Consider the following 27,494-nt stretch of genomic DNA (forward strand, 5'->3'; position numbering starts at 1 on the left):
CGCTTGAACTTAAATTTGGTAAACTGAACTCACCATCCTTTTGGTTAGTCTCTTGAACCCATGCTATGTTCTGCAAGACCTCATAGCCATAGGCATTGCAAATGGGCGCAAATGCAGACCCAGAGGCCTTGCTCAAGGTCAAATTAAGAGACCCATTTGCCATGAACTCCCAAACCATCTCCCTATAATTAGACCCATTGGCCAATATATCAAAGGTCCCCTTTATCATTACATTGTTAATGTAAATATCAAACATCCTTTGCCCAGGTTTAACAGTCTCATTGAGCTTGAAGCTAAGCTCACGGGTTGGAGCTAAGCTCACGGGTTGGAGGACAAAATGCCTCTCTTGGGCTGGAAGGAGGACTCTAATATGCTCGGTTGCCCAATCCATTCCGAATTACAGCATGTCTACCTTCAGCATCCCTAAAAAAGTGTGCGAAAACCTGGACTCTCTTTCTAGGAGATTCTGGTGGAACCCTAAGAAATCAGAGGGCCATTTCCTAGCTTGGAGGTCTTGGGACAAACTCTGCCATCCAAAGAGTCGAGGCGGACTTGGTTTCAAAAAAGTGAAGGATACTAACAATGCACTTCTTGCCAAGCTTGCATGGATGATCGTATCCAAACGAGACAGCCTGTGCATGAACATTTTGAGAGCTAAATATAAAGTGTCAAAGGAATGGTTGCACTCTGAGCCACCTAAGCGAGGTTCACCCATTTGGAGGGCGATTGAGCAGTCAAAGAGTATTATTGCTAAAGGTGCGTGTTTTTCTATAGGTAATGGGTCCTCCATTGACATCTGGACAGAACCATGGGTTCCATGGATTGAAGGTTTCATCCCAACCCCCAAAGCAGAGGAGTTTACCCAAATTCCTCTTCTAGTAAGCCACCTGATTGACTCAGACTTGCATTGCTGGAAGCAAAATCTTGTCAAAGATTTGTTCAACCCCCCTTCGGCTCAAGCTATCCTAGCCATTCCTATTCCTTCTAGACCTGCCCCTGACAAACTCATATGGACACCGGACCCAAAAGGTAATTTCTCTGTCAAATCAGCGTACCATACTAGCCGCTCTATCCTACCTTCCCTAACCCCTTGTGGAATTGCTTGGAATAAAATTTGGAATTTGAATCTGCCGGAGAGGTTGAAAATGCTACTTTGGAGGATTGGGGTTAACGTTCTTCCCACAAAAGAAAACTTACTCAACCGCCTCCAAGTAAGTGATGTCTGCTGCCTTTTCTGCAAGGATAGCATTGAATCATCAAGCCACCTTTTCTTCAACTGCCCTGCTTCCAGATCATTTTGGTTCGCGGTGTGTTGGGGACTTAAAACAGAGGATCTAGCTATCTCCCATCCTGAGGATATCATCAAGTTCTGTATGAAGCCCCCAAACTTCCTTTGCGAAGATATTAAAAAAGGGCAGGTACTTCTACGGATGGTGTTCACAATCGAAGAAATTTGGTTGGCTAGGAACCGGGCGCTTCATCATAACTGCAGGTGGGATGTTTCATCCTCTGTTGGGATGGTCCTGAACAGATGCTCCGAATTTGCCGCAATTATATCCCCCTGCACAGATCACGTTATTCCTACACCGGTCCATGCATGGTCCCCTCCATCATGGGGTTGCATAAAGATCAACATAGATGCTGCCACATCTAACACGCAAGCTGCAATTGCCGTGGTGGCTCGTGATTACCGTGGAGTACCACTAAAAGTTTGGGCAAGGCTGATTAAGAAGACAACTCCTCTCCAAGCTGAGACTGAAGCATTGCAATGGGCGGTCCAACTGGCTAAAGTGGAAAGATGGAGCAAGGTTATATTTGAAGGGGATGCTAAGATTTGTTTTGATGCCATAAACTCTCTGAGTCAGTCTTATCCATGGTGCATTCGGACCCAGCTCCTGAATACTATTGCTTTGACTGATTGTTTTTTTTCTTGTTCTTTTGTTTGGATTAGTAGGAACTGTAATGGTGTTGCACACCAAGTAGCTAAATTTTCTTTGCTTTCCAAGTTGGCTTTCGTGTTTTTGCATGATAATCTGCCCCCTGCCTTGTTGGCTGTTTGTAAGGCAGATTATCCTCTTTGCGCCTCGTTTTTTCAATAAATCATTGCAGATTATCAAAAAAAAAAAAAAACACATAATTATGAATAGAAAATATGTAGTAGCTAAGAGTTTGTTCTTCTTCTTCTTTTTTTTACTTTTTTTTTCCCTCTGTGGACATAGGGCATTTGGCTAAATCACATTAATACTTACATCTGCTTTTCTCTATTCTCTCATTCAATCACTTGACCACTTTAATAGTTAAGACAGGAAACGTTGTAGTATTCGATTATTTTTTATTTGATTGATATTTTAAAACTATAACATTAGAACGTATTAAATTATTAATTGTAAAAGTCACGCGTCAGAGACTCAGACGGTGAAACAGGCACCTAACACGTGCGAGAGACCAAAGAAAAAAAAAGAAAAAAGAAGAACAGACGTGTGAGAGACTCATTCACACGTGTGAACATTTTTTCCTTTCTATATAGTGGGCGGCCGTACCCATTGCAGTTTCAGTTTTTAAGGTTTGTTTGAGTTTAGTTGTACTTTTACATATGTGAGAAGGGGGAATGGTTGAGATTGAGATTAGTAGTCGGCGCACTACTTAGATTGAGTAGTGCACCAACTACTAATCTCAATTTGACATCATATTATCGATGATGCCATGGGCTGGGTGCTGTACTTTAACTCGGCAATTCCTTCTTTTAGATCTATTTCTTCTTTTTCTTTTAGTTCTGCAGGGCCTTCTTTTGGATTTTTTTTTTCTTTTTTCTTTTTTCTTTTGTTGAAATTAACATCTAATTCTAGATTTTTTGTTTTTGTATGCAATATTATATATATATATATATTTTTTTTTTTTTTATAATTAAACTTGCTAAAGTGGAAAGATGGAGCAAGGTTATATTTGAAGGGGATGCTAAGATTTGTTTTGATGCCATAAACTCTCTGAGTCAGTCTTATCCATGGTGCATTCGGACCCAGCTCCTGAATACTATTGCTTTGACTGATTGTTTTTTTTCTTGTTCTTTTGATTGGATTAGTAGGAACTGTAATGGTGTTGCACACCAAGTAGCTAAATTTTCTTTGCTTTCCAAGTTGGCTTTTGTGTTTTTGCATGATAATCTGCCCCCTGCCTTGTTGGCTGTTTGTAAGGCAGATTATCCTCTTTGCGCTTTGTTTTATATAAGATCATGTTATATCATATACTATATAATAATAGTGGAGTCCTAAACCTAAATGCAACAAACTCTATTTATTTTTATTAATATTTTTTCTCTTTTTTCATGTGATCCACTACAAGATCTCGCCAAATCGTCGGATTTGTCAATTTCTTCATACAGTGGGGAAAGGCGGCTATTTTTTTTGGGGGGGTGTGGGGGGGTGTGTGTGGATATCGGTTGGGTCAGTTGGAATTGGATTTTGAGGTAAAGACCCTCAAATCGACCAGTCAGAATCAGTTTTTGGATGTTGACCATCACCAGCCTCGAATTGGGTAATTTTTGGATCAGCCTGTTCTATCTGGACTGGTGGGTTGGTCTAGCGAATGGGTTGAACAGCCCTAATCATGAGCCATGAGGCACTAAGAAATTTACCATGACTGTGCCATTGCTTGAGTCATGCAAATCAAGAATGTACTACTATACATATTTATATAATTGTTAGTATTTTTCTTAGAAATGTTTGTAATTTTATAAATTAGGAAAAATTAATTGAGTTTTTATCTTAAGAGAATTTTATAATGTATACTATGCGAAATGATATATAAGTTTGACTTACCTCCAATACTTTTTAAAAGGAATTTCTTTTTGTTTTAATAAAAGATTGTTACATTACCCACTAACTAAATAAAATGCGTGAATTAAAATTTACTACCACTTTCCACTGTATATTTAAAATAAAAGAACATGTCTAGTCTAAAATGTACTAGAGGTATGTCAAACCCGATATATATAGTAAAATTCAAGGTAGAAAATTAATTTGTTTTAGGCTATATCTTTCAGGGAAGGATCTTGGGAATGGGTAAAATCATTTAACAGTTATGCTTATAGAGTGCTTATGTAATGTTCAGATTCTTCAAAATAAATGAGTATGGTTTGAAGATTAATCATTTGGGATTTTGATATTGTGTCTTCTTCTCATCTTCTCACATAATAGTGAATTTACTAATTATATTCAGAAGTCTAGGAGCACAACAAAATCCTACAATGTTTTCACCGTAACCTTATTTTAAATTGTGGTTGGTCCAGATATAATTTTATTTTAATCTAACTTATGGAGGGTTGATACCTCAAGTTATAAAAATATTATGTAATTTTCTTGTGGCCATAGAAGAACTCAAAAAATTTATGGCGAAACCCATTCGCCAAATCGTGGCACTGAGTAAAGTTATAATGTTAGCCCAACGCATTTGAGATACAGGTTTTTCAAACACAAAATTGAGTTTCATTAGAATGGGTTATTGACATGCTAAAAAGGCGTACATAGAATAGGAGAAATGATTGAAAGGTAAAAACTATTTCACACTGAGTTTGTGTTTTATAATTGAAAAACGTGAATTTAACTCACATTAAACTCATGTTTTTCAGTTTATTAAAACACAGTGAGAAAGAATCACTGCACTTCAAAATTAGAGAAATACAATAGAGAGGTGAAGTTAATTAAATTAACAGATAGCTTCCACTGCCAATCTTCCATCGACATTGCCAAGGAGGGATATTCCAAAGGTTTTAGATGACACAGAGATGGAACAACTTTCCCTCCCAATGCATGCTTTGTCCACCACAGAGAAACTACTGCTAGCCTCCCAAGAACCTTTCTTGAATGAACCGCACTTTCCTTGAGGGTCCCCATAACTTGCAAATTTGATTTCTGAGATGGTTTTCCCACCTTGGCATGAAAGATCCAATTCGTGGCCCTCGTATGCATTTCCACACGCAGTTCCAATCGTGACTGTTTGGAAAGACACATTCAGAGGATTTCCACCGAATTCTTCAAACAAAATCAATGTGTTTCCGTCTTTCTTGAGGAATGATCTAGGCACATGGTACCACCTTTGGGTTGGATTGCCACAATTTGTCACACATTTTTCAGCAAAGTACCCTCCACGGTAATCACATGAATCACTGCATCCACTGCTATTAGCGTAGAATGAAGGCCAATAGCGTCCAATGCTTTTCCCGTTCACCCAAGCTTGACCTTTGCCCAAACCTAGCAAGTCCACCACCACTGAGTCTGTACCAGAAGGAGTTTTGAAAGTGGTTTTATACCATGTCAAACGTCTCCGCACAGGAACATCCAGCGTAGTTCTCCACCTCCTCAGATTGGCTTTATTTGGATTGTATAGTTGGCTGATCTCACCATTCAAACCTACCTTGTAAGACCATTGATTGGATGATATATTCCAAGTGGAATTGGATCCAATCAATTCTACAGGGCCTCCTGCTATACCAACGGGAGTAAGATCATAAAAAGAACCATAGCCTGCCAATCCAACTGTGGTACTAAGTAAAGTTATAATGTTAGTCCCACGCTTTAGAGATACAGGTTTCTCAAACACAAAATTGTATTTGCCATTTGTTCCCCATTGAGAACCAACGTACTTTTGGTTAACAAAAGCATGAAGAACATGACCTTGGGTGCGTACACGCAAAGTCACATTCTCCAAAGATGATTTTCCATTCGTGTTAACACTAGTCGTGTACCACAAATAGTCACTAGAATCATCTGTTGCTTGCTTTTGTTCAAGGAGTAGATCTGCTTTGAATCTACCTTTTCCACTTAGTGTGTCTTTTATTGCCTCTGGTGCCCACACCCAAGACAGCCGTTTATGATGACGGCTGCTACCAACTTGTTTCTTAACCATAATTGATGTTTGGGCATTAACCTTTGCAGTGTTGTACACTTCCTTGTTACAATTTTCAAGAATGCTGACAGACCAAGCAGGCACAAAGTATTTACCATCTTGTTGCAAGTCAACATTGGCATCATGTGAAACATCTGAATTGCTCAAAAAACAGAATCTGCTCCCATTCTTAGCGTCAGCATACGTGGTCAGATGAACGTTGTTGCCATATTGCTTGGAAGTCCCATTGCCAGTAGTAAGAATCTTTTCTCCCAATTTGATAGCAGCATGGAGATCCTTGAGATGCCTCCATTTAGGTTGATTGGGATTCCCATATTCATCAAGTGGGGCATTGTAATCATAAGAAGTTGTGATGTATGGACCTCCAGCATTACGTCCAAAGTTGCTTCCTCCATAGTACATATAATAGTTGTTGAAAACTCCGCCGGATTGAAAAAACCGTGCAACTGAGAATGCCACATCTTCAGCCGTTCTGAAAGGGTCTCTGCCACCCCAATTCTTGAACCATCCAGTCCAATTCTCAGTGAACATTTTTGGACTCTTAGGATTGTTTGGTGTAAAATTATCACAATAATATCCATTACAAGTATTGATCATGGGTTGTGGAGCATCTGGTTGTTGGCACATAATCCAGGGGACGCCAGTGTTTTGGGATACAGCCATTTTAGCAACCCATTGAATGTAGGATTTCCCTGCTGCTCCGTAAGGTCCATCGACGTTCCCATACTCGTTTTCAATCTGTGAAAAGATGATTGGTCCCCCTTGTGAAGCAAACAAGCCTGCTTCTTTGCACATGTTTACTATCTTGGTTGTGAATGTTTGCATTTCATTCTTCCACACCTCATTATCTGTCCTTATCTGAACACCTGGCAAATTGTGTACCCACACAGGGACACCCCCATAGTTCCATTCGGCAGTAATGTAAGGACCAATGCGTAGAATGGCATAGAGTCCAGCTTCATGAACCAGCTTGAAGAATTTGACGAAGTCTAGATTTCCTGAGAAATCATACTTGCGACGCTGAGGCTCATTGCGACCCCAAAAGATGTATGATTCTATTGCGTCCAGCCCACCATCCTTTGCCTTTTGAATAAGATCTGGCCACATCTCCACTGTGCTGCGTGGATAATGAATTGCGCCCGATAATATAACCCTCCGTTCTCCATCAATAATTATGGCATTTGAATCATATGAAATATTTGCTCCTAATGAGCTTGTATATAGGCAAGCTAAACTTGCAATGACAAGAACCTCAGTCCAATATATTGCCATAGTTTGTTAAGATTTGTTTATCTTAACAAACTCTTAAAACTTATGTTTTTCCTTGTGGCCGATTAGCATGTTTATATAGGAATTATTGCCTTGCCTTTAATCTCTATGGTTGTTATTTTTATCCATGTCCAAATTTTCCTACACTTACCAGCTACAAATTATCCATAAATAAACACTTACGTGACTGTAAATTTCTAAATTTTGACAAGGACTCGGTAGTGGTCGATTTTTATCAAATCTTATTTTTAGGCTTTTGCTAACTCCAAATTATTAGGGATTGTAGGTTTGTTAAAAACCAATAATGTCACAGCTTTAAGATTTATTTAACAAATTTTAGTAATGCACACCACCCACTATACTAGCAGTTTGTAAAAATGTTTGTGGTTTTAGCATTTTCCTTTTCGTAAATAGCTCAAATATGCAGATAGGGATACAAATTGGAGGAAGCTTAGTCACTTCTTTTAGGCCTAAGAGAGGGGAGTAGAGCGGGTTTCAATACTATTATTTAAGGAGCTTCCCTTATTTGGGATCCTCAATTTAGATGCACATGAATACTCTCAAATTCATCCGTTTTTAAGGCTTAAATCATAAGGCTAAACATGTAAAATTAGTAATTTTGAAACTCCTAATTTATAGCTAAATTAAAAATAAATAAATAAAATTAGTTTTTCTCCCATCTCCACATTTCTCTCTTATGTTAGTTGTCAAGTACTAATACAACTTTTTCCTTTTGTATAAAAATAAAAAAAAAATAAAAAACTGTTTTTTTTTTCTACAAACGTAATCACTAATCTGTTTTTTTCCTACCTCCACATTTCTTTCTTGCATTAGTAGTCAAGTACTAATATAACTTCTTCTTAAAATAAAAAATAAAATAAAACTACCATGAGTAAAACATATAAACCCAAAAAATAAAAAAAAACCTCATCGCACGCGTGAAACGCTTGTAATGAGGCTAGTACTGTTTTATGGTTCTTTTAAGTGGTTATGGAAGAATGAAAAGATAAAATTTTATCATGATAGTTTTTTTTTTTTTTTTTTTTTTTTAACCTATGACATCCGTTCTTGATGATAGTTCTTTATCATCAGACCAAGATACCAATCTGTTTTTTGGTATAGACGGGGATTGAATCTCAGATCTCTTATACAACTATCAGACTTTACCAGTTAAGCTAACTGAAACCCACTATAATAGTTAATAATTTGTTATCCAATGATATGGAGAGTAGTTCCATTATATTCTTTTATTAGCATGATAGCTAATAATTTCTCTTTGACTTAGGCTTTGACCTTTTACTTTTCTTATAAAATAGTCAAAGCTTAAAATTAAAAAAATAAAATAAAAAACAAAACGCCAAACATACTATAATTGGTAGAGCATAAAGTAAAATACAAAATGAGTAGTAGCAAATTTGTATTCTTTTTGTACTTTTCTCAAGTCTTGACAACACCGATTTGGTTAGTTGTGCTTGCACAGTCAAGTATACTCTCTTTGCACATTTCTTGAAAATAGTTAAGAGAATTAGGTGGGAAAAAGGGTTGGAGCTTTGAGGTAAAAATCAATATATTTTTTGACCCACAAAACAATACACAATCGTATACTCTGTTGTTCTTCTACTATTTATCTTAGAGACCCTCTTCACTGTTTTGGGTTGTTTCATGTAAATTGTATTGATCCATTTAAATTCACATGAAAATTGAAAGTTTAAATCATTTTCTTAAAGAGGTCTTCTAAAGTGAACGTTTAAATCATTTTCTTCATGGAGTCTTTAAAGAGAAAGACCGGCATCCCATCAGAAATGCCACCACTCAATGTGATGAAGTCTCCTATAGTTAGGACAAAATTGCCAAATGCCCTTTTCGGGCAAAAATAGCAACTCTTTGTCCAATTTTCCAAACTAATTAAGAAAATACACTTCTTTTGTAACTCGATTTATGATAAATCGAGTTTAAAAAAAAAAAAAAAAATCTGGAGCCCTATAGCGGCGTTTCTAAGGACCTATAGTGACGTTTTGTAACTTGACCTCCATGAAATCGAGTTATAGGCAATTTTTTTTTTTTTTTACCTATAACTCGATTTCATAGAAGTCGAGTTACAAAACGCCACTATAGGCCTAAAAATGTCACTATAGGCTCCTTAAAAACACCGCTATAGAGCCTAACTCGATTTATCACAAATTGAGTTTCAAAAGAGGGCATTTCCCTAATTAGTTTGGGAAAGGGGGCAAAAAGTTGCTATTTTGCCCAAAAAGGACATTTAGCAATTTTTTTCCCCTATAGTTATACTATCCTATGTGCAGCAAAATGGATCAATTCTACATTGAAATTGTTGTTATCAACTAGATCGATTGAAGTCAAGGCTATTTTTGCTCTTTTATGCCAAATATAATATTGCATTGCCATTGAAAAGTTTTAGTTAATAAGAGCATTCATAGCAAAGCATCTAAAAAATTTAGCTTTTAGCAACTCAAAACACTACTTTATCCATTTTAACAACCCATTTTATAATACACCCTACAACAAAGGTTTTATATTAACATTCAACACATTAAAATAATATAAATAATACAATAAAATAATATATCTAACACAATAACCAAACACCACAACCATCAATACATTAAAATACTTTTTTTTTAACACTCTACATTAAAATATTATTTTTTGTTTTTAAGTTTTGAGCTACAATGGGCCGTTATCTATAGTAGCTTAAAGTTAAATTTTTTTAACTTTAGCTGCTTTGCTACAGCCATTGTTTTGGAGAGTTGGTTGCTAAATTGACTTTTTTGTCAATTTAGTAACCGTGCTAGGCGTGCTTTAAGGCAATAAGTCTTTAGCTTTTTCCTTTTAGGTTAGGGATGGCAATTTCTATCCGATCTGTAGGTACCCAGCTCAGCCCAACCCTAATGGGTTGGATTTTACCCGGCTCGATAAAAAATAGGGTCGGGTTTGGATTTTATTAAAAATAAATAAATAAATAAAAAACCTAAAGCGGGTCCGGGTTTTGGTAAAAACCCGGTCCGAACCGGAACCCCACCTGACTCGTTTACAACTAAAGTAAAATTACTAATATACCTACCTCTCTCTCTCTCTCTCTCTCTCTATATATATATATATATATATCACTTATGTCAAACCCTAACTCATTTCTCTGATATCTCTTAGCTCCAGCTGCCTCTCTTAGTGCTCTCACCTCACCCTCAATAACTCTCAGTCATCTTAAGCCACCCCACATGATCTCACCCAGTCTGGAAGTCACCCTCACCCTCACTCTCATTCACTCACCAACCCACCCTCACATTCACTCTCATCATGTGGTGGTTGCTATTTGCCAGGGAGAAGCACAGAGGTTAGATCGGAGAGAGATGTGCGAGGTTTAGGTCGTGATAGGTAGAGAGGCCCACCGCCGATCATCGGAGATCTTGGTGATTTGAGATAGAGAGAGGCCGAGTAGGAGTCCAAGATCATTGATAGAGCCTTGGTGGATCGAGTTCTCCAAATTTTTTTTTTTTTTGGGGTTCATTTTTTTTTTTTTAGGTTCATGTCCTCTCTCAAATCTAAGTTTGTGTTTGTGATTTTGTGAATCTATGTTTGTGAATCTGTGTTTGAAAGGGAAACTCTTTTTTTTTTTTTTAAATATTTTATGACACAACAATGGCAGAAATAACGACGCTGTTGAGTTCTTCTTCAGGTCTTGTGGCATTTAGCCTCTCTTCAAACAATATATGGTGGATTTTATGTGTATATGTCAAATACAAAGTATAAAAAAAAGAAAATGCCAGAAACATTTTCAATATTTCATTATTCTTTTATATGTATATTTGAAAATCTCATTACATAAACACAAACACAAACATATTTTGCATGTGTATGCCGTTAAGTTCAATTCTTTTTCTTTTCTTTTTTTGGTTGGGCCACAATTTGGGCCGCCGCTTCGGCCCAAATCTGGTTGGGCTAAACAGGGCCCGCGGGGTTGGGCTCCGGAAAAAAACCCATTTAATAATTGGGCCAGGTCCGGGTTGCAGGTCAAGACCCGCGGGTCGGATCTGGGTATGAAAAAACCCAGCTCGAACCCGACCCGTTACCATTCCTATTTTGGGTATGTTGGCAAGTCAATGGTTGACAGTTGTGTACTCTAGCTTATATTATACTTCTTAAAGTTTGAGCCCCTTGTCTCTACGCATTGTATTGTAAGAATCTATAGAATTTCTTGCTTCTCAAAGAACTCACACTAATTAGTTTATAATGGAAAAAGTTGTCAAATTTACATATTTTTTTCAAAAACACCACATATCAATCCATCTAAAACACAATAAATTTACATATTTGCTACAGTAACTGTTCAATTTTGGAAAACTCCTTTATTAATAAGTTCTTCAAAAGATTCATTTAATAAGACTTCTTTAGTAAAAGACTCCTTCATTAACCAATCACCATAACCTAGCACTGCAATCCAAAGAAGAAGAAGAAGAAGAGTGGGAGAAAGTTGAGAAGAGAAGTTTTGAGAAGAGAAAGAGAAAGAGTTTGGATGTGGGTAGGAGAAGAAGCAGTGGAGAGGAGAGAAACTTTTTATTTGAGAAGAGAGAGAGAGAGAATGTTAAAGAGCTTACAATATTGTAAAGACTGATTAAAAGAAAGTCTTTTTTTTTCCCTCTTAAATAAATTTTAATCCCTTTCAAGCCTTATAGATTCTTCATCATAAAAAAATTGGACTTTTAAGCCATCACCATTCTTGTGAGACATACCCATATTGTGCTCTAATAGAGGTTTAAAAACCATTTAAGAGAGATGATAGAAAATCTTATATATATGTGTGTGTGTTTGTGTGTAAAATAAAGAGGGAGAGGGGATCTACAAGAAATTAAATGGGATGACATAAAATAAAAGTATTAATAATAAAATCCCTAGATGCCTAGGAGGGATGAGATATCTTCTCCCTAAGGGTACTTTCTATTCAAATCCTTGGTGATGGTCCAATACCCATCTAGGGAAAACAAGCGCATTAATATGAACGAATAACAATAATATGAACATTGAAATAAAGAGAGATATATACACAACATGTACTAGAACATAGAAAAAAATAAAGCAACTATGAACAACAAGCAAGATAAAAGAAAGATTTTATATATATGGAAATGACAATTGTAAGACAATAAAAGGGGTCGGATGGGTGTAGTTATTAGAGAACTAACCCATCCCTATAGCCTTACCCACAAAAATTACATAAAAAATGGATGGAGTTTTTTGTGTGGGTTTCCTAGAGAGAGAGAGAGAGGAAAGTTTTTTTTTTTTTTTTGGAATTTCTAAAGGTATTTTTCCAGAATTTTCTTACTATTTTCTAATTTTCCTCACTTTGTTCTCTCTATTTCACTATTTCTTTCTTTTCTTTTTCTCCATCTTTCCCTATATGATTTTTTTTACAAAAATTTGGGGGGAGGGGGAGGGGGAGGGGTGATACATTAATGCTAGCCTCCCATTTTTGCTAACCCATCGGCCATTTTTTGTCTTTTTTCGAATTTTTGGCTTGTTCTTCATGCTGTTATTTGGAGACCTTTTTGGACTCTGATTTCTTCAAAACTTTTATTTGCATCCCATGAAACCATTTCACCGAAGTTCATTGATATCTTCTTTTTATGAAGCAAATTGACTTCGATTGTTGAATAATCCACATCACTTCTGCTTTAATTGTTAGAAAAGATTCCCTTTTTATGTCGAAAAGGCCCGTGTCAATAATTATGATTTTACGAATGGATAATTCCTCAATATCTTGTTCAAGCTCTAGATGTCTAGTTTCCAAAGGTCCTAGCATCACTCAATTTGGAGCTACATACGTCAAGATATCACACTTGGAAGGAAGGTGATGCGAAGCTAAAAATTTTGTGACGTTTTTTCTTGAAAAATTCATATCTTCCAATTTGAAGTAGGTATCGTCTAGTCCTTTTGTTAAAAATTAGCTAAGACCATGTTCTTCAAGTTGGTCCAAACGACTAATTCTAGTTCTTGCCCAATTGGTATAGTTAATTGTGCGAAGTCAAGTAAAAAACTGTCAGTTTTCCTAAAAAGGCAATGAAGATTTCATTTGGGTTTTCAGTATTTTGGTGATATCTCATCCGTTTTAACTCTGATTTTGGTGTAATGTCCCAAGTAAAAAAAAAAAAAAAAATGTGAGGTCAATTTTTGTTTAGACCCACGTGCCCCACCTTGTAAAATATCTCTCCCTATTGGCAGGGTACCTCTCCCTTTTATCTTGTCCTCATTTCTTTTATTTCACTTTAAAACACAAACACAAAAACACACAACACTTCTCTCTTTCTCCCTCACACTCTCCCACCAGTCCCCATTCCTCACCACCACCATCTTTTCCAATGAAGTTTATTGGAAAACTCCATAGGAAAAATTTAAGGCTCACTCATCTCTATTATTTGAGGTAAAGACTCCTAATCTTTTGTTGGGTTTATAAGCTTTTTCCTAAGGTTCTTTCAATCTAAGATTTGATAATGATACTCATGTGATTTATGAGCTTTGGAAGTGATATTCATGTGTTTATATGTATGGGTTTGGTCTTGGTGGACTTATTTGATGAGTGGGTTTATGGTTTGTCCTAATGATGGTTATCTAATGTTTGTTATGGTGAAGATTTAAGGGTTTTTTTCTTGCTAATGTGAAATAGTTGGTAAATCTAATTTTTATTGTTTATTTGGAGCTAGTGGAGGATTTACATTTGGGGTTTGTAATGGTGGATATTGTTATATATGTTGTTGTTTCATGAGTCTCTTGAAAATGGTATGTATATATTGTGGAAGAAATTCATAAGGTGTTAGGATCTCTTATGATAAAGGAGAAGGCTTTGAATGAGATGATTTAAGTCTATAAATTGAGATCTATGCCCTGTAAATTAAATTGTTGATAAACTTTGGACGTATAATACATTATTTGTGAGGTTAAATACTAGGCTCGCCTAATTAAGTGCTTATTTGACAATTCTTAATTTATAGCTAGATACAAGTTCAAGCTTTATGCTTATTGTGATAGGTTTGCATAATAATATTTAAGTTATAGCTAATCTCATTTGGAACTTGGAGAATTAGGCTTTTGTGGGTTGCAAAGTAACTAGCTTTCTAATAGGAATTTTTGGAAAATAACCATGTTGCATAAACGTTATTTTTGGGTCAAACACATTTTAGAAAATTATTTGTGGAGTTATGTTTTCTTGAAAAGTGTTGTATTGTGACCCTACTATATATGACTATTTTTGAAAAGTGTGTCAATTTTGGTAATGCATATGGGGAAATGCATGATTTATTAGCTTGGAAAAGATAAGCATCTTTTATAAAATTCTTGGGAATGGATTTTATGGATTTATTGCATTATTTGCAAATTCTAAAGATGTTTTATCTGGACTTGTAATATTTGGTAAATTGATAGAAAATCTTAGTTTCAAGAAATAATTTTGGAAAATTTGAGAACTTTGTAAAATGTTTGGATATTAAAAGGTTTTATGAAACTACTTGGAAACAAACAAAAAGTTTCAATTTCATTTAACTGTGAGTTGTATGTTGTTTTTAGCCTTATGCCATGATAGGTTTGATTACCCCAACCAGATACCGCAATCTTTGTGACATTGGTATCTTGGCACCCCATCTTTGTGACAGTCTGATGTCTTCATGGTATAACTTGATGTCTTTGTAGCATAATTGATGTATTTACGGCATACCTAACGTCTTTATGGCAGCTTGTCATATGGCCTTGGGTTAGACTTTCAAGTTTTTAAATGGTGTTTTGATAGCTCACAATATATAGTATGTAGTTTCATGTTGAAATATTTTGAGAAAGCTTAGTGCTACATTCTTTTAATCGTTCTTGCCATTTTATTAAGAAAAATGGATTTGCATGATCTAAATCAAAATTCCCAAATTATAACACGTTTTGTAAAATGTTCATTATCATAAGACTTACATTTCCTCCACCCTCCTTAATTATGCTACTTACTGGGCTTTAGCTCATCCCACCATTTAACAATTTTTTAGATTAATTAGCTATACATTGGGTATGGAGCTTACTTTATTGGTAATGATTGGAGTGCTATGTTAAATTTGGAGACTTTTGCTGTAAATGATTGGTGACTTGATCTTGCTATGTTCAACGAGGCCTTAATTAATTCTGTTGGAGGTTGGTCACCTGAGGTTTGTTAGACTTAGGTGTGGTAGGCCTAGAATCAATGTTAAGGTTCCTTATTCTTGATAAGATTGTGACTTTGTGTAATCCAATTAGAGTTTTGTAATATATTCATGTATTATGTGGAGTTACATGATTTTTAGTTATTGTTTGTAAATATGTTATAGAGCTCTGACTTGTAATATAAAGATTTTAGTATGGTTTTATATTCTTATACTGTAGGGGGAAGGTAAAGGAAAATCTCCTACAGTCTCTCTCTTGATGGTTCTTTTCTCATGTTTTGGATCCTTTGAGTTTAGGATGTGACAGTTATGGTATCAAAGCTTAGATTATGATTCTGTAGACTTTGAAAATCAGAATTTATTTTAATCTAAGTGAGAGCATTAGGGGTTTGATGAATCCTTTATTTGGTACATTTGTTGAAGCTTCCACATGCTATAAAGTTCTTTTGATCTTGGTTCCACACATTATTTCATTTTTAGTGCCTTACTAAAAGTTGTGACAAGAGCCTAGAACTTCTCAATTTTAAGTTATCAACTTCTACCCCAATAGGTGATATTATATGGAATAATCTCATGCTCAAGTCTTGTATCTTTTAATTGAGGGTAGAGAGTTATTGGCTAAAATGGTGTTGCTAGATAAGCATGATTTTTATTTTATCCTAGGCATGGATCGGCTGGCTTCTTATCATGCTTGTATGCATTTTTAGGGAGAAGAATGGGTTTATGAGGTTATGTACCAACTACCATGATCTAAATTGATTTACCATTAAGAGCAAATATACTTTGCCTTTGCCTTTGTCTAGCATTGATGACTCGTTTGACTAGTTGCAAAGAGCACAAGTATATTCTAAGATTGATCTTGTTTTAGTTACCGCTAGTCGAAAATTTGGGATATTCCAAAGGTAGCCTTTTGGATTAGGCATGGTCATTACAAGTTCTTGATGATGATGTTTGGATTAAGTAATGCCCCTACTACCTTTATGGATTTGATAAATGTGGCATTTCATGATCACTTGGATCACTTTATCATTGTGGTCATTAATGGTATTTTGTAAGAGAAAATAAGTTGTTTGCTAAAATGAGGAAGTGTGAATTTTGGTTGAATCAAGTAGGGTTGTTAGATTATGTGATCTCTAAGGATGGAATCAATCATAAAAGGATGTAAGAATCATGAGAAATATTTCCCAACATGACTTGGAATTGGCTGTAGCTGTGTTTGCTTGAAAATTTGGAGACACGATCTATATGAGAGATATGATACTTGTATGGATCATAAAAGTTTAGAGTATTCATTTAACTAGAATGAGCTAAATATGTGACAACGAAGATGGCTTAAATTGATTAAGGGTTATGATTACTCTATTAACTATCATCCTTTTAAGGCTAATGACATAGTTGATGCAATTAGTAGAAAGTCTCTAAGTTTTTCAGCTGCTTTGCATACCACTTAAAGGAAAATCATTATTGATCTATAAAGGATGGGAATTGAGGTTGTATAGGCCATTCTGATGCCTACTAGGCTAGTTGAGAGTTCAACCAACTCTAGTAAAGAAAATTAAATTGGTGCTAGGTAATGACTCATAGTTGATGAAATCATGGATGAAGTGCATAAAGGAAGGAGACCTAATTTTAATGTGTAAAGTTTTGGGAATGAAATTTTTATAAGAGGGGAAGAATGTAATGCCCTAAGTTTAATGTTGTCAGTTTTTGTTTCAACCCACGTGCCCCACCTACCCCTTATCTCCTAACCACATAACCTTGTAAAATATCTCTCCCTCTTGGCCGTGTACCACTCCCTCTCATCTTGTCCACATTTCTTTTATTTCACTTTAAAACACAAACACAAACACAAAAACACACAAGACTTCTCTCTTTCTCCCTCACTCTCCCATGGTTCCCCATTCCTCACCACCACCACCACCATCTTTTCCAGTGAAATTTACTAGAAAACTCAATAGGAAAAAGCGAAGGTTCACTCATCTCTATTATTTGAGGTAAAGACTCCTAATATTTTGGTGGGTTTATATGCTTTCGCTTGAGGTTCTTTTAATCTAAGCTTTGATAATGACATTTATGTTATTTATGAGTTTTGGAAGTGATAGTCATGTGTTTATATGTGTGGATTTGGTCTTGGTAGACTTATTTGATGAGTGGGTTTATGGTTTGTACTAATGGTGGTTATCTAAGGTTTGTTATGGTGAAGATTTTGGGGGTTTTGCTTGCTAATGTGAAATAATTGGTAAATCTAATTTTTATTGTTTATTTGGAGCCAGTGGAGGATTTACATTTGGGGTTTGTAATGGCGGATATTGTTATATATGTTGTTGTTTCATGGGTCTCTTGAAAATGGTTTGTATATATTGTGGAAGAAATTCATTAGGTGTTAGGATCTCTTATGATAAAGGAGAAGGCTTCGAATGACATGATTTAAGTCTATAAATTGGGGTCTATGCCTTATAAATTAAATTGTCGAGAAACTTTGGAAGTATAATACATTATTTGTGAGGTTAAATACTAGGCTAGCCTAATTAAGTGCTTATTTGGCAATTCCTAATTTGTAGCTAGATACAATTTCAAGCTTTATGCTTATTATGATAGGTTTGCTTGATATTGTTTTGGCTGTAACTAATCTCATTTGGAACTTGGAGAATTAGGCTTTTGTATGTTGCAAGGTAAGTAGCTTTGTAATGGGATTTTTTTGGAAAATAATCATGTTGCACAAACACATTTTGGAAAATTGTTTGTGGGATTATGTTTTCTTGAAAAGTATTATGTTGCGACCCTATTATATATGACTATTTATGAAAAGTGCATCATATTTGATAATGCATATGGGGAAATGCATGATTTGTTTTCTTGGAAAAGATAAGCATTTTTTATAAAATTCTTGGGAATGGATTTTATTGAATTATTGCATTATTTACAAATTCTAAAGATGTTTTATCTTGACTTGTGATATTTGAGAAATTGATAGAAATTCTTACTAACAAGAAATGATTTTGGAAAATTTTAGAATTTTGTGAAATGCTTGGATATTAAAAGGTTTTATGAAAATACTTGGAAATAAACTACGAGTTTCAATTTCATTTAATTATGAGCTATGTCTTGGTTTTACCCTTATGCCTTGACAAGTGTGATTACCCGGGCCAGACGTCGCAATCTTTGTGACATTGGTATCTTGGTACCCCATCTTTGTGGCAGTTTGATGTCCTCGTGGCATAATTTGATGTCTTTGTGGCATAACTAATGACTTTGTGGCATAAATTGATGTCTGAATGGCATAATTTTTTGATGTTTTTATGGTATAACCAATGTCTTCATGGCATAACTGGTGTCTTTGTTGTATACCTAATATCTTTATGGTAGCTTGTCATGTGGCCTTGGGTTGGACTTTCAAGTTTTTAATTGATGTTTTGATAGCTCACATATATAGTATGTAGTTTCATGTTGAAATATTTTGTGAAAGCTTGGTGCCACATTCTTTTAATCATTCTTGTCATTTTATCAAGAAAAACAGATTCATATGATCCAAATGGAAATTCCCAAATTATAACATGTTTTGTGAAATGCTCATTATCATGAGACTTGCATTATGGGCCTGAAGGGATCTAGATAGCCCATCCGCGAGGGTTTGGGGCCGAATGACCCAGAATAGCTCACAATTGAAGCCCAGGATCGTTGGGCTAAAATTGTCCCATTGAGAGGCATGCAAGGATCGGGGCGTAGTGATCAGTGGCACCACTTCAACTAGGGTCGTGTCTGGCCTGGCACAGGTACCAGCCATTAGGCCCACTAAGAGAATAAGGGTTATTCAGGTCGGTGACCGAACACTAGTAATGCCTTTAGGGAATTCACTGTCGAGTACTAGGTGGCATTTGGAACAAGTTAATAGGGAATCCTCTAAAGTCGTAAGGATCCTTGGCAATTTACATGGACGTGAGTGGACGTGTACAACAGGAAAATAATGATGACTAAAGCACTAACCAAGTACTATAAAAGGGGGAAGAGGCAGAGAGTTAGGGGTTTAAAAAAAGTGGGAGGAAGAAACAAATGGAAGGAGAGAGAGGGAAACACTTGGGAATTGAGGGAAGTCAGGGGAAAGGTCTCAGATTAGGGCTTAGAGAGGACAAACCAAACTAAGCTGAGAGCCCTATTAGTAGGATCGAAGTAAAACCCACGTATAAATTAATTGGGGGCCCAATTACTGTCTTGCTAAGAGGTATATGGTGCCCACAATTGGTGGCGTCTGTGGGGATCTTACTCATTCTGGGGGCTTTAAGCTAGTTTGATATTGTTTAATCATGGAAGGTCTACATGCTGGAGAAGGTTCTAAGGTGGGAAATCATTCAAGGGCCTTATCACGAGGCCATAGGAGACTAGAAAGGGATTGTAGAAGGGAGCAGCAACACATGCAAGATGGGCACAAGATGAAGGTAGACTCCGACGAGGGAACTTCACAAGGGGAAAGAACTGTATCTTACATTCCTGAGTGATCTTGTCAAGGTGTCAAAAAAGAGATCTAGAGAACCTGTGAAAGCAGGTTAATGATTTGGAAATCGAATTGAGAGGCCGACACCACAGAAGAGAGCAGGACGATTTATCTATTAATCTCGACTTCATTTTGGGTGCGTCATCTCGAGGCAGTGGTTCGCATCATTCGAGGGAGAGATCCCATGAGACAGCCAAGCAATGTAGCGAATCTCCCTGTCATGGTCGGCATAGTCATTATAATGCGGCTCTCGATGCAATGAGTTGAGCGCTAAGAAGGGCTACCCGGTCACCGTTCTCCAAATAAATAAAGCGCATAGAGATGCCTAGGTGGTTTACCTGTTCACTGTTTATCATTTATGGTGGAAAAATCGATCCAATTGAGCATGTAAGTCATTACATACAAATGATGTCACTTTATTCTCATAATGACGGGTTGATGTGTAAGGTATTCTTGTCTAGTCTTGGCCCAATAGCTATGAGATGGTTCAACAAACTGAGGAAAGGATCAATTCAAAATTTCGGTGAGCTAATACAAGAGTTCGGTTCTCGATTCATAACATGTAGTAAAGTCCCATAACCTATAGATTCTTTGTTGTCTATGAGGATGAGGAGTGGGGAAACCCTTCGTTCTTAGGCTAATAGGTACTATGAACTGTTGTGAAATTTAAAATACTTGCAAGTGTACAAACCGTACCGAAGTATAGGTTGACAAGAACGACGTCAAACCCATAGGGACTTGAATGAACATAAGAAAATTATATCAAATCTTAACCAAATTAATCCTAATCTAGTTTAATAAAAATTGGTTGTTTTGAAATTAAATAAACTAAGCAAATAATAAAATTAAGAAAATAGTTAAACTAAGCAAAAGATATAAAGCAATAAAAAGATGTAAACAATCAAGGGAAAGGAATTAAGGTTTTGGAATCCGCCTTGTAAGTCATACCAGCATATATTTATGATCATTAATTTTTTCAAACTCACTACATGATAATCTAGAAATCAATCTTGCTTTCATGGAAAATATCCTCATTAAAATCCTTATTTTAAAAATCAAAAGCATGTTCTTCTTTGCTTCTTAAGTATAAAACCAAATCATCAATTGTATCCGTAGCCAAACAAATCACAAGATATATCCAATTCTAAAAATAAAATCATAACTTGTATCCATTGACAAACAAATCACAAACGATATCTAATTTTATAATCAAGAATTAATAAACCAAGCATTCAATTTATTAAGGCAAATCCTAAATCATGTGAAAAACATGATTGAACTCATATCTAGAATCTCATCTTAGTCAATTGATATGAAGCAAGAACAATTTAATTCATTAAAGAACAACTATTGTGGGAAAAATCAAATCACATAAATATTACTAATAATCCTTAACAAGGTTTCATCTTCAACCCTAATTATAAATTTAGCTACTCATAGTAATTGAAATAAAACACAAGAATAAAATACTAAACATTAAACTAGACAAATAAAATAAAACTAACTGTCATGGAAGAAAACCAAAGAAGTAGCCGCACTCTCCATGTTCAGCCCTCTGCCCTAGCACTAGCCTCTGCCCTAATTAGCCTTTAAATAGGTCAAGGAATCCTATTACAAGTTGAATTCCCGTTTGGAGAAAATCCCAAATTTTTAGGCTTCACTTAACCGACAATTTCGGCCCATTTAGCTTCAGAATTAGGATTTTTTGGTAAACTAAAACGTTGTAGTCCTTTAAGTTAAATTTCCAGCCCAACTTGAATCATCTCAATTGGACATTTGAGCCGAAAGTTATACTGAAAATACTAACTGATGTGCAAGCTAGAATCCTAATCCGAATTGGACTTGGATTTGATGCAAATTTCCTTTGATTCCTTGCTCCAATTGGACTTAAATTTAATTGGATTGGTCTTCTCTTGAATTCATGCCTGGCTGGATGTAAGTTAGCTTGATTCAATTGGCTTAGCCCACTGTGCATGTAAAGCCCTTGTTACTTGCAACACAAAGATATTATATAATCAGTCACAAAATACCCCCAAACCTACATTTTGCTAGTCCTCGAGCAAAACAAATAAAAAATAAAACAAAACAAAGAAATTAAAAACAAAGAAAAAAGAAATCCTAACTAATCCACTTTCGCTGGAAATTTCGATTGCATTTAGTGTATGCAACTAGCCTTTAAACCCCTAGCTTACACTAGTGGACGAGTTGTAATCTCGTGAGGGTTTGCAGGGAATATACTCACAAAATTTTGAGAATGAATACTATAAAAAAAAAAAAACAAAACAAAGAAAATCAATTTTTTTTTCAATAATTGCCTTTTGCAAAGAGGATTAGTTAAGTTCAAAAACACTACAAATGTTAAAGAAATTTCTCATGCCATCAAAACTCAACGTGAGTGAAAAGTGGTAGCCAATCCAAACATACTCTTAGTTTTAGAATAAACTTGACTCGAATCTCTATTTGAAAGTATGGTTCAACTCAAACCTTTTCAGTGTTATCACTCAACAAATGAAATCACTCTGAAATGAGGTGTAACACTCTCAACAACATATGTGAGTGGAATAATGTAAGCAAAATCAAACACCTCACATATAAATCACAAGAAAAACACTTAATCAAGAATGAACAAGTAGTCTCATGAAAGGATGCCAAAAAGAATTTATACCACACATTTTATTCAGTTATATCAATATCTGAACTACACAATCTTCAAGATCAAATAAGGACTTTATTAGGACGTAATGTAGGGTAAAAGTAAATGGAATGAAATAAAAATGGGTAAAGGTAAATATAAGAAGTGTTTTCAAGATTTGTCAGAATGTCAACTCTTTTTGGAATTTCCATTCAACATTTTTTTTTTTTAAATCTTCTTCTTCAAAGCAGTACTCCTTCTTTACATTTCATTTCTCAAAATTTGATGAGAACCCTTTTTATTTTCTTTTTTTTTTTTGACACTTTCCTCTTTTTTTTTCTTTGAAATTTTTGTTTTCAATTCTTTTTTCTTTCTTCTTTGAATTCTCACACAAACCACCACATTGAAACCAACTAATCAAATTCCATTTTGAAACACTATGGATAAGGGCTTTAAGAAAGAAAGGCTAATTAAAAGGCTCAACGGGGTGACTAGCGATAATGTATCAACAAAGAAAAACACATATATGGCTCAAAGTAGACAAAAATGGTCTAATCTCATCTCTCAAAGACTAGTATAGTTCATTCAACACCAATGACTTCAAAAGATTCAAGTGTGGCATAAAATCATTTTTTTTTCTTGGCCAAAAGAAAGAACAATGAGATTACAACAAGGAAAACATGTTACGCACTTCCAAATGAACTTTAAGATTAGAAACAATAAATAACCCTCCAAAAATAATGATTAGCTCAAAACTAACAGGGGTTACAGTCTCCACATTATTATCATCAAGATTTTCCAATCATTTTTATCCTTTAACAACAAGTTGTGTCTGAGTGGCTACGTGCATGTGCAATGAATTGAGCATGAAATCAATGAAATTCTTTAAGCAAGAGTAGTATAATGAACTCAAAACATAAACCCCAAGCTAGGCAAAAGATTTTTTTTTTTTTTTTAACACAACTAAACAAAACAAAACAAGAAAATAGAAATCTATATACATCCCCCCCAAACCTAAACCAAACATTGTCCTCAATGTTAAAAATGAGACTCTCAAATATATGTCTTGAATGAAAAGAGAGCAAAATATTAATATGCAACATGAGAACCAAGTAGAAACAAGTAAGGTAAGGAGAAGGAAGAGACGTACCTTAATCAAGCTGATTGTTATAAATTTTAATTTCTGTCAAATATTAGCTAAAACAAAAGAGTATAAAACTAAACAAGAAAATAAACACAAATATTAATATAAAAGCAGAAAATAAACAAGAAAAATATATATATATTTTTCTTTGCAAAAAGATTTAACACAACTGGAGATCAATCCTGATAAACAGGACCATCCAAACCCCAACAACACCATGGAGATAAATAATGCATATTATGAATGGGCTGGTCCAATGATATTGTAACTTACCTGGGTCAAAAACATGTTGGGAGGCTTTAGCAGTGTCTTCCAAGTGAATTCCTTGCATAACCACAGAAGCCCTAATACCCTTAATATCAGCAATTTTCCAACCTATAGCTTCGTTATGCTCTTGAAATATACTTATCAATTGGTGTTCCCAAAAGTCATCCAACTTTGGTGGTTCTATAATAGATGGGAGTGGGGGTGAAGAAAGTGGAAAATGGACCACTTTTGGCTGCCAACTATCAACACTTAAGAGAGGAGCAGAATCCAACAATGCATTGACCTTGTCAATTGATTTTTCAGTATCCAAATTGCAATCAACACGGGTTAAGCAAGCCTTTAGGGGCTCCTCACAACTTGATTGTAGGAAAGTATCATGGATTAGGCTCCCAATCATGTTAACCTCACATATTTCCTCATTGTCTAGTACTTGCTTACTTATGTCAAAGATATCAAGCTCAACAGTCATATTCCCAAAAAAAATCTTCATCGCACCACTCTGACAATTGATCAAAGCATTGGACGTGGCTAGGAAAGGGCGACCCAAAATGACATGGATTTGTGTACTGGCATTTAAAGCAGGCTCAGTGTCTAACACAACAAAACCAACAGGAAAATAGAATGCATCCACCGTAATTAGCACATCCTCAATAATACCTCTAGGGATTTTCACAAACCTATCAGCTAATTGAAGTGTCATGGTTGTGGGTTTCAACTCCCCCAAACCTAGCTGTAAATAAACTGAATATGGCATTAGGTTCACACTTGCCCCCAAATCTAGCAAAGCTCACTCAATGAGACGATCCCCAATCTTACATGAAATTGTGGGAGATCCAGGGTCCTTACATTTCACTGGATATTTATTCTGAATGATTGAACTGACTTGCTCTATAAAAAATGCATTTTTAGGGACATTTGTCTTTCTCTTTGTTGTCACAAGATCTTTTAGAAACTTAGCATAAGCAGGAACTTGCTGAATTGCATCAAGAAATGGAATATTAATTTGCACTTGCTTAAAAACCTCTAAAATATCTCCAAATTGTGCACTTTTCTGAGGACTGATTAAACTTTGAGGGAATGGAGCTTTAGGAACAAACCTCCTATCAAGGGGAGAACTAAGATCTTGAATTGGAATTGAGGTTAAGTTGCCCTTCTTCTCCTTATGATCATCTTGTGAACTGTGAACTCCTTTTTCCTTTAACACAGTATTTTCATTATCCTCCACTTCTGGCATTTTCACTTGATTATCAACTTGCTTACCAGACCTAAAGGTAGTAATAGACTGAACAGATTCATGTGCATGAGTAGAACTAGAAGAACCATTGATGGCATACCATCCTTTTGGGTTAGGTATAGGTTGACTAGGAAACTTTCCTTTTTCCCTCTCTTCAACTTGGGTTGCTAACTGGCCCACTTGATTTTCCAACTTTGAAATAGCTTGAGTATTCAAATGGGTGGAACTTTTCATCTCTTGAATGGCTTGGCTAGTTGATTGCATGAAAGTTTTGAGAGACTCCTCCAAAGATGGCTGTTGTCTTGGTGGTGCTACAAACTAAGGTGTTGATTGAGGAATGGGAGGAAATGCTTGAGTAGGTGGACGAAATTGACTTTGTTGATGCACTTGTTGTCCACCTATATTTGTGGGGGAATGGTTTTGCCTCCAAGAGAAATTAGGATGATTTTGCCAATTTGGATTGTATGTCTCTAAAAATGGACTAGCAAGTGGCCTTCCATAATTATTCAGTGCATTTGCTTGCTCAGTATAGTATTCAGGGTAGCCAACTGTGGAAGGACACATTTGTGTTGTATGCATAGGACTTGCACAAATAGAACATGTTTCACTTTGAACTTGATTGACAGAATTCATCCCTCTACATAAAGCTAAAGCCTCAACCTTACGAGTGAGATTGTCCAACCTAGCTTTTATGTCTAAATCTTCACTGACTTCATACAATCCTCCTTTCTTAATTGCAGGTGCAGATCTCTCTCTACGATTGGAAAAATCCCATTGTTGTGAGCTTTCTAATAAATTCTTAAGAAATTTGTATACCTCATCATCCATAAGACTCAAAAATCCACCACCATTCATGGACTCAATCATGTTATGATTTGTCTGAGTCAAACCATTATAAAAATATTGTATTAGTCTCCATGTTTCAAAACCATGATAAGGACACTTTAAGATCAAGTCCTTAAATCTCTCCCAACTCTCATAAAATTTCTCTTGTTCATCTTGATAAAAATCTGCAATTTCTCTCCATAAAGCATTGGTCTTGGCCATTGGGAAAAATTTAGAGAGGAATTTTGTGACCAACAATTCCCCTGAAGTGATATATCTAGGTGATAAACAATTAAGCCATGCTTTTGCCTTATCCTTCAAGGAAAAAGGGAATAAACGCAAGCGAACAGAGTCATCAATGAAATTCTGGAACTTACAAGTAGCACAAATCTCAAGAAAATCCTTCACATGCATATAAGGATCTTCTCTATCCAATCCATGAAAAGTAGGAAGAAGATGGATTATTTGTGGTTTCAACTCAAAATGTGTAGCAAAGGTTGCAGGCAATACTATGCAAGATGGAGGGTTGGTGGTTATGGGTGAGAACAACTCCCTAAGAGTTTTTGAATCATCTCCTGTTTCTCCCATTGTGGATGAATAATCGAAACTAACAAGACGATTTTCTTTATCACGTATCCAAGTTCTCATACACCAAGCACAAAGAATTTTTTTTTTTTAATTTTAAAAAAAAGTTAATTACAACTAGTAGAAGGAAAAATTCAATTAAGACCTAATTTATTTTCCTAACCAAGTCCCCAGCAACGGTGCCAAAAACTTATTGTGAAATTTAAAATACTCGCAAGTGTACGAACCGTACCGAAATATAGTTTGACAAGAACGAGGTCGAACTCATAGGGACTTGAATGAACATAAGAAAATTATATCAAATCTTAACCAAATTAATCCTAATCTAGTTTAATAAAAATTGGTTGTTTTGAAATTAAATAAACTAAGCAAATAATAAAATTAAGCAAATAGTTAAACTAAGCAAAAGATATAAAGCAATAAAAAGATGTAAACAATCAAGGGAAAGGAATTAAGGTTTTGGAATCCGCCTTGTAAGTCATACCAGCATATATTTATGATCATTAATTTTTCCCAACTCACTACATGATAATCTAGAAATCAATCTTGCTAACATGAAAAATATCCTCATTAAAATCCTTATTTTAAAAATCAAAAACAAATCATAACTTGTATCCATTGACAGACAAATCATCAATTGTATCCTTAGCCAAACAAATCACAAGATATATCCAATTCTAAAAATAAAATCATAACTTGTATCCATTGACAGACAAATCACAAACGATATCTAATTTTATAATCAAGAATTAATAAACCAAGTATTCAATTTATTAAGACAAATCCTAAATCATGAGAAAAACATGACTGAACTAATATCTAGAATCTCATCTTAGTCAATTGATATGAAACAAGAACAATTTAATTCATTAAAGAACAACTATTGTGGGAAAAATCAAATCACATAAATATTACTAATAATCCTTAATAAGGTTTCATCTTCAATCCTAATTATAAATTTAGCT

At 35.3% G+C, this 27,494-nt stretch overlaps 2 protein-coding genes across 2 annotated transcripts; both read right to left on the bottom strand.

Moving 5' to 3' along the window:
* Positions 1-4,534: 4,534 nt before the first annotated feature.
* LOC112030946 (beta-galactosidase 7) lies at positions 4,535-7,228 on the bottom strand. Its single transcript, XM_024063611.2, has one exon. The coding sequence runs from the start codon at positions 7,171-7,173 to the stop codon at positions 4,702-4,704; it is 2,472 nt and encodes an 823-aa protein (XP_023919379.2). The 5' UTR covers positions 7,174-7,228; the 3' UTR covers positions 4,535-4,701.
* Positions 7,229-25,437: 18,209 nt separating this feature from the next.
* LOC112030915 (uncharacterized) lies at positions 25,438-26,532 on the bottom strand. Its single transcript, XM_065762781.1, has one exon. The coding sequence runs from the start codon at positions 26,530-26,532 to the stop codon at positions 25,438-25,440; it is 1,095 nt and encodes a 364-aa protein (XP_065618853.1).
* Positions 26,533-27,494: the final 962 nt, after the last annotated feature.

This window comes from Quercus suber, unplaced genomic scaffold, assembly GCF_002906115.3.
Source record: "Quercus suber isolate HL8 unplaced genomic scaffold, Cork oak 2.0 scaffold_473, whole genome shotgun sequence".
Taxonomy (NCBI): Eukaryota; Viridiplantae; Streptophyta; class Magnoliopsida; order Fagales; family Fagaceae; genus Quercus; species Quercus suber.

Bases quoted from the DNA above. Each gene is read 5' to 3' on its own strand.
- LOC112030915 (XM_065762781.1), bottom strand. From the start codon at position 26,532: ATGGGAGAAACAGGAGATGATTCAAAAACTCTTAGGGAGTTGTTCTCA.
- LOC112030946 (XM_024063611.2), bottom strand. From the start codon at position 7,173: ATGGCAATATATTGGACTGAGGTTCTTGTCATTGCAAGTTTAGCTTGC.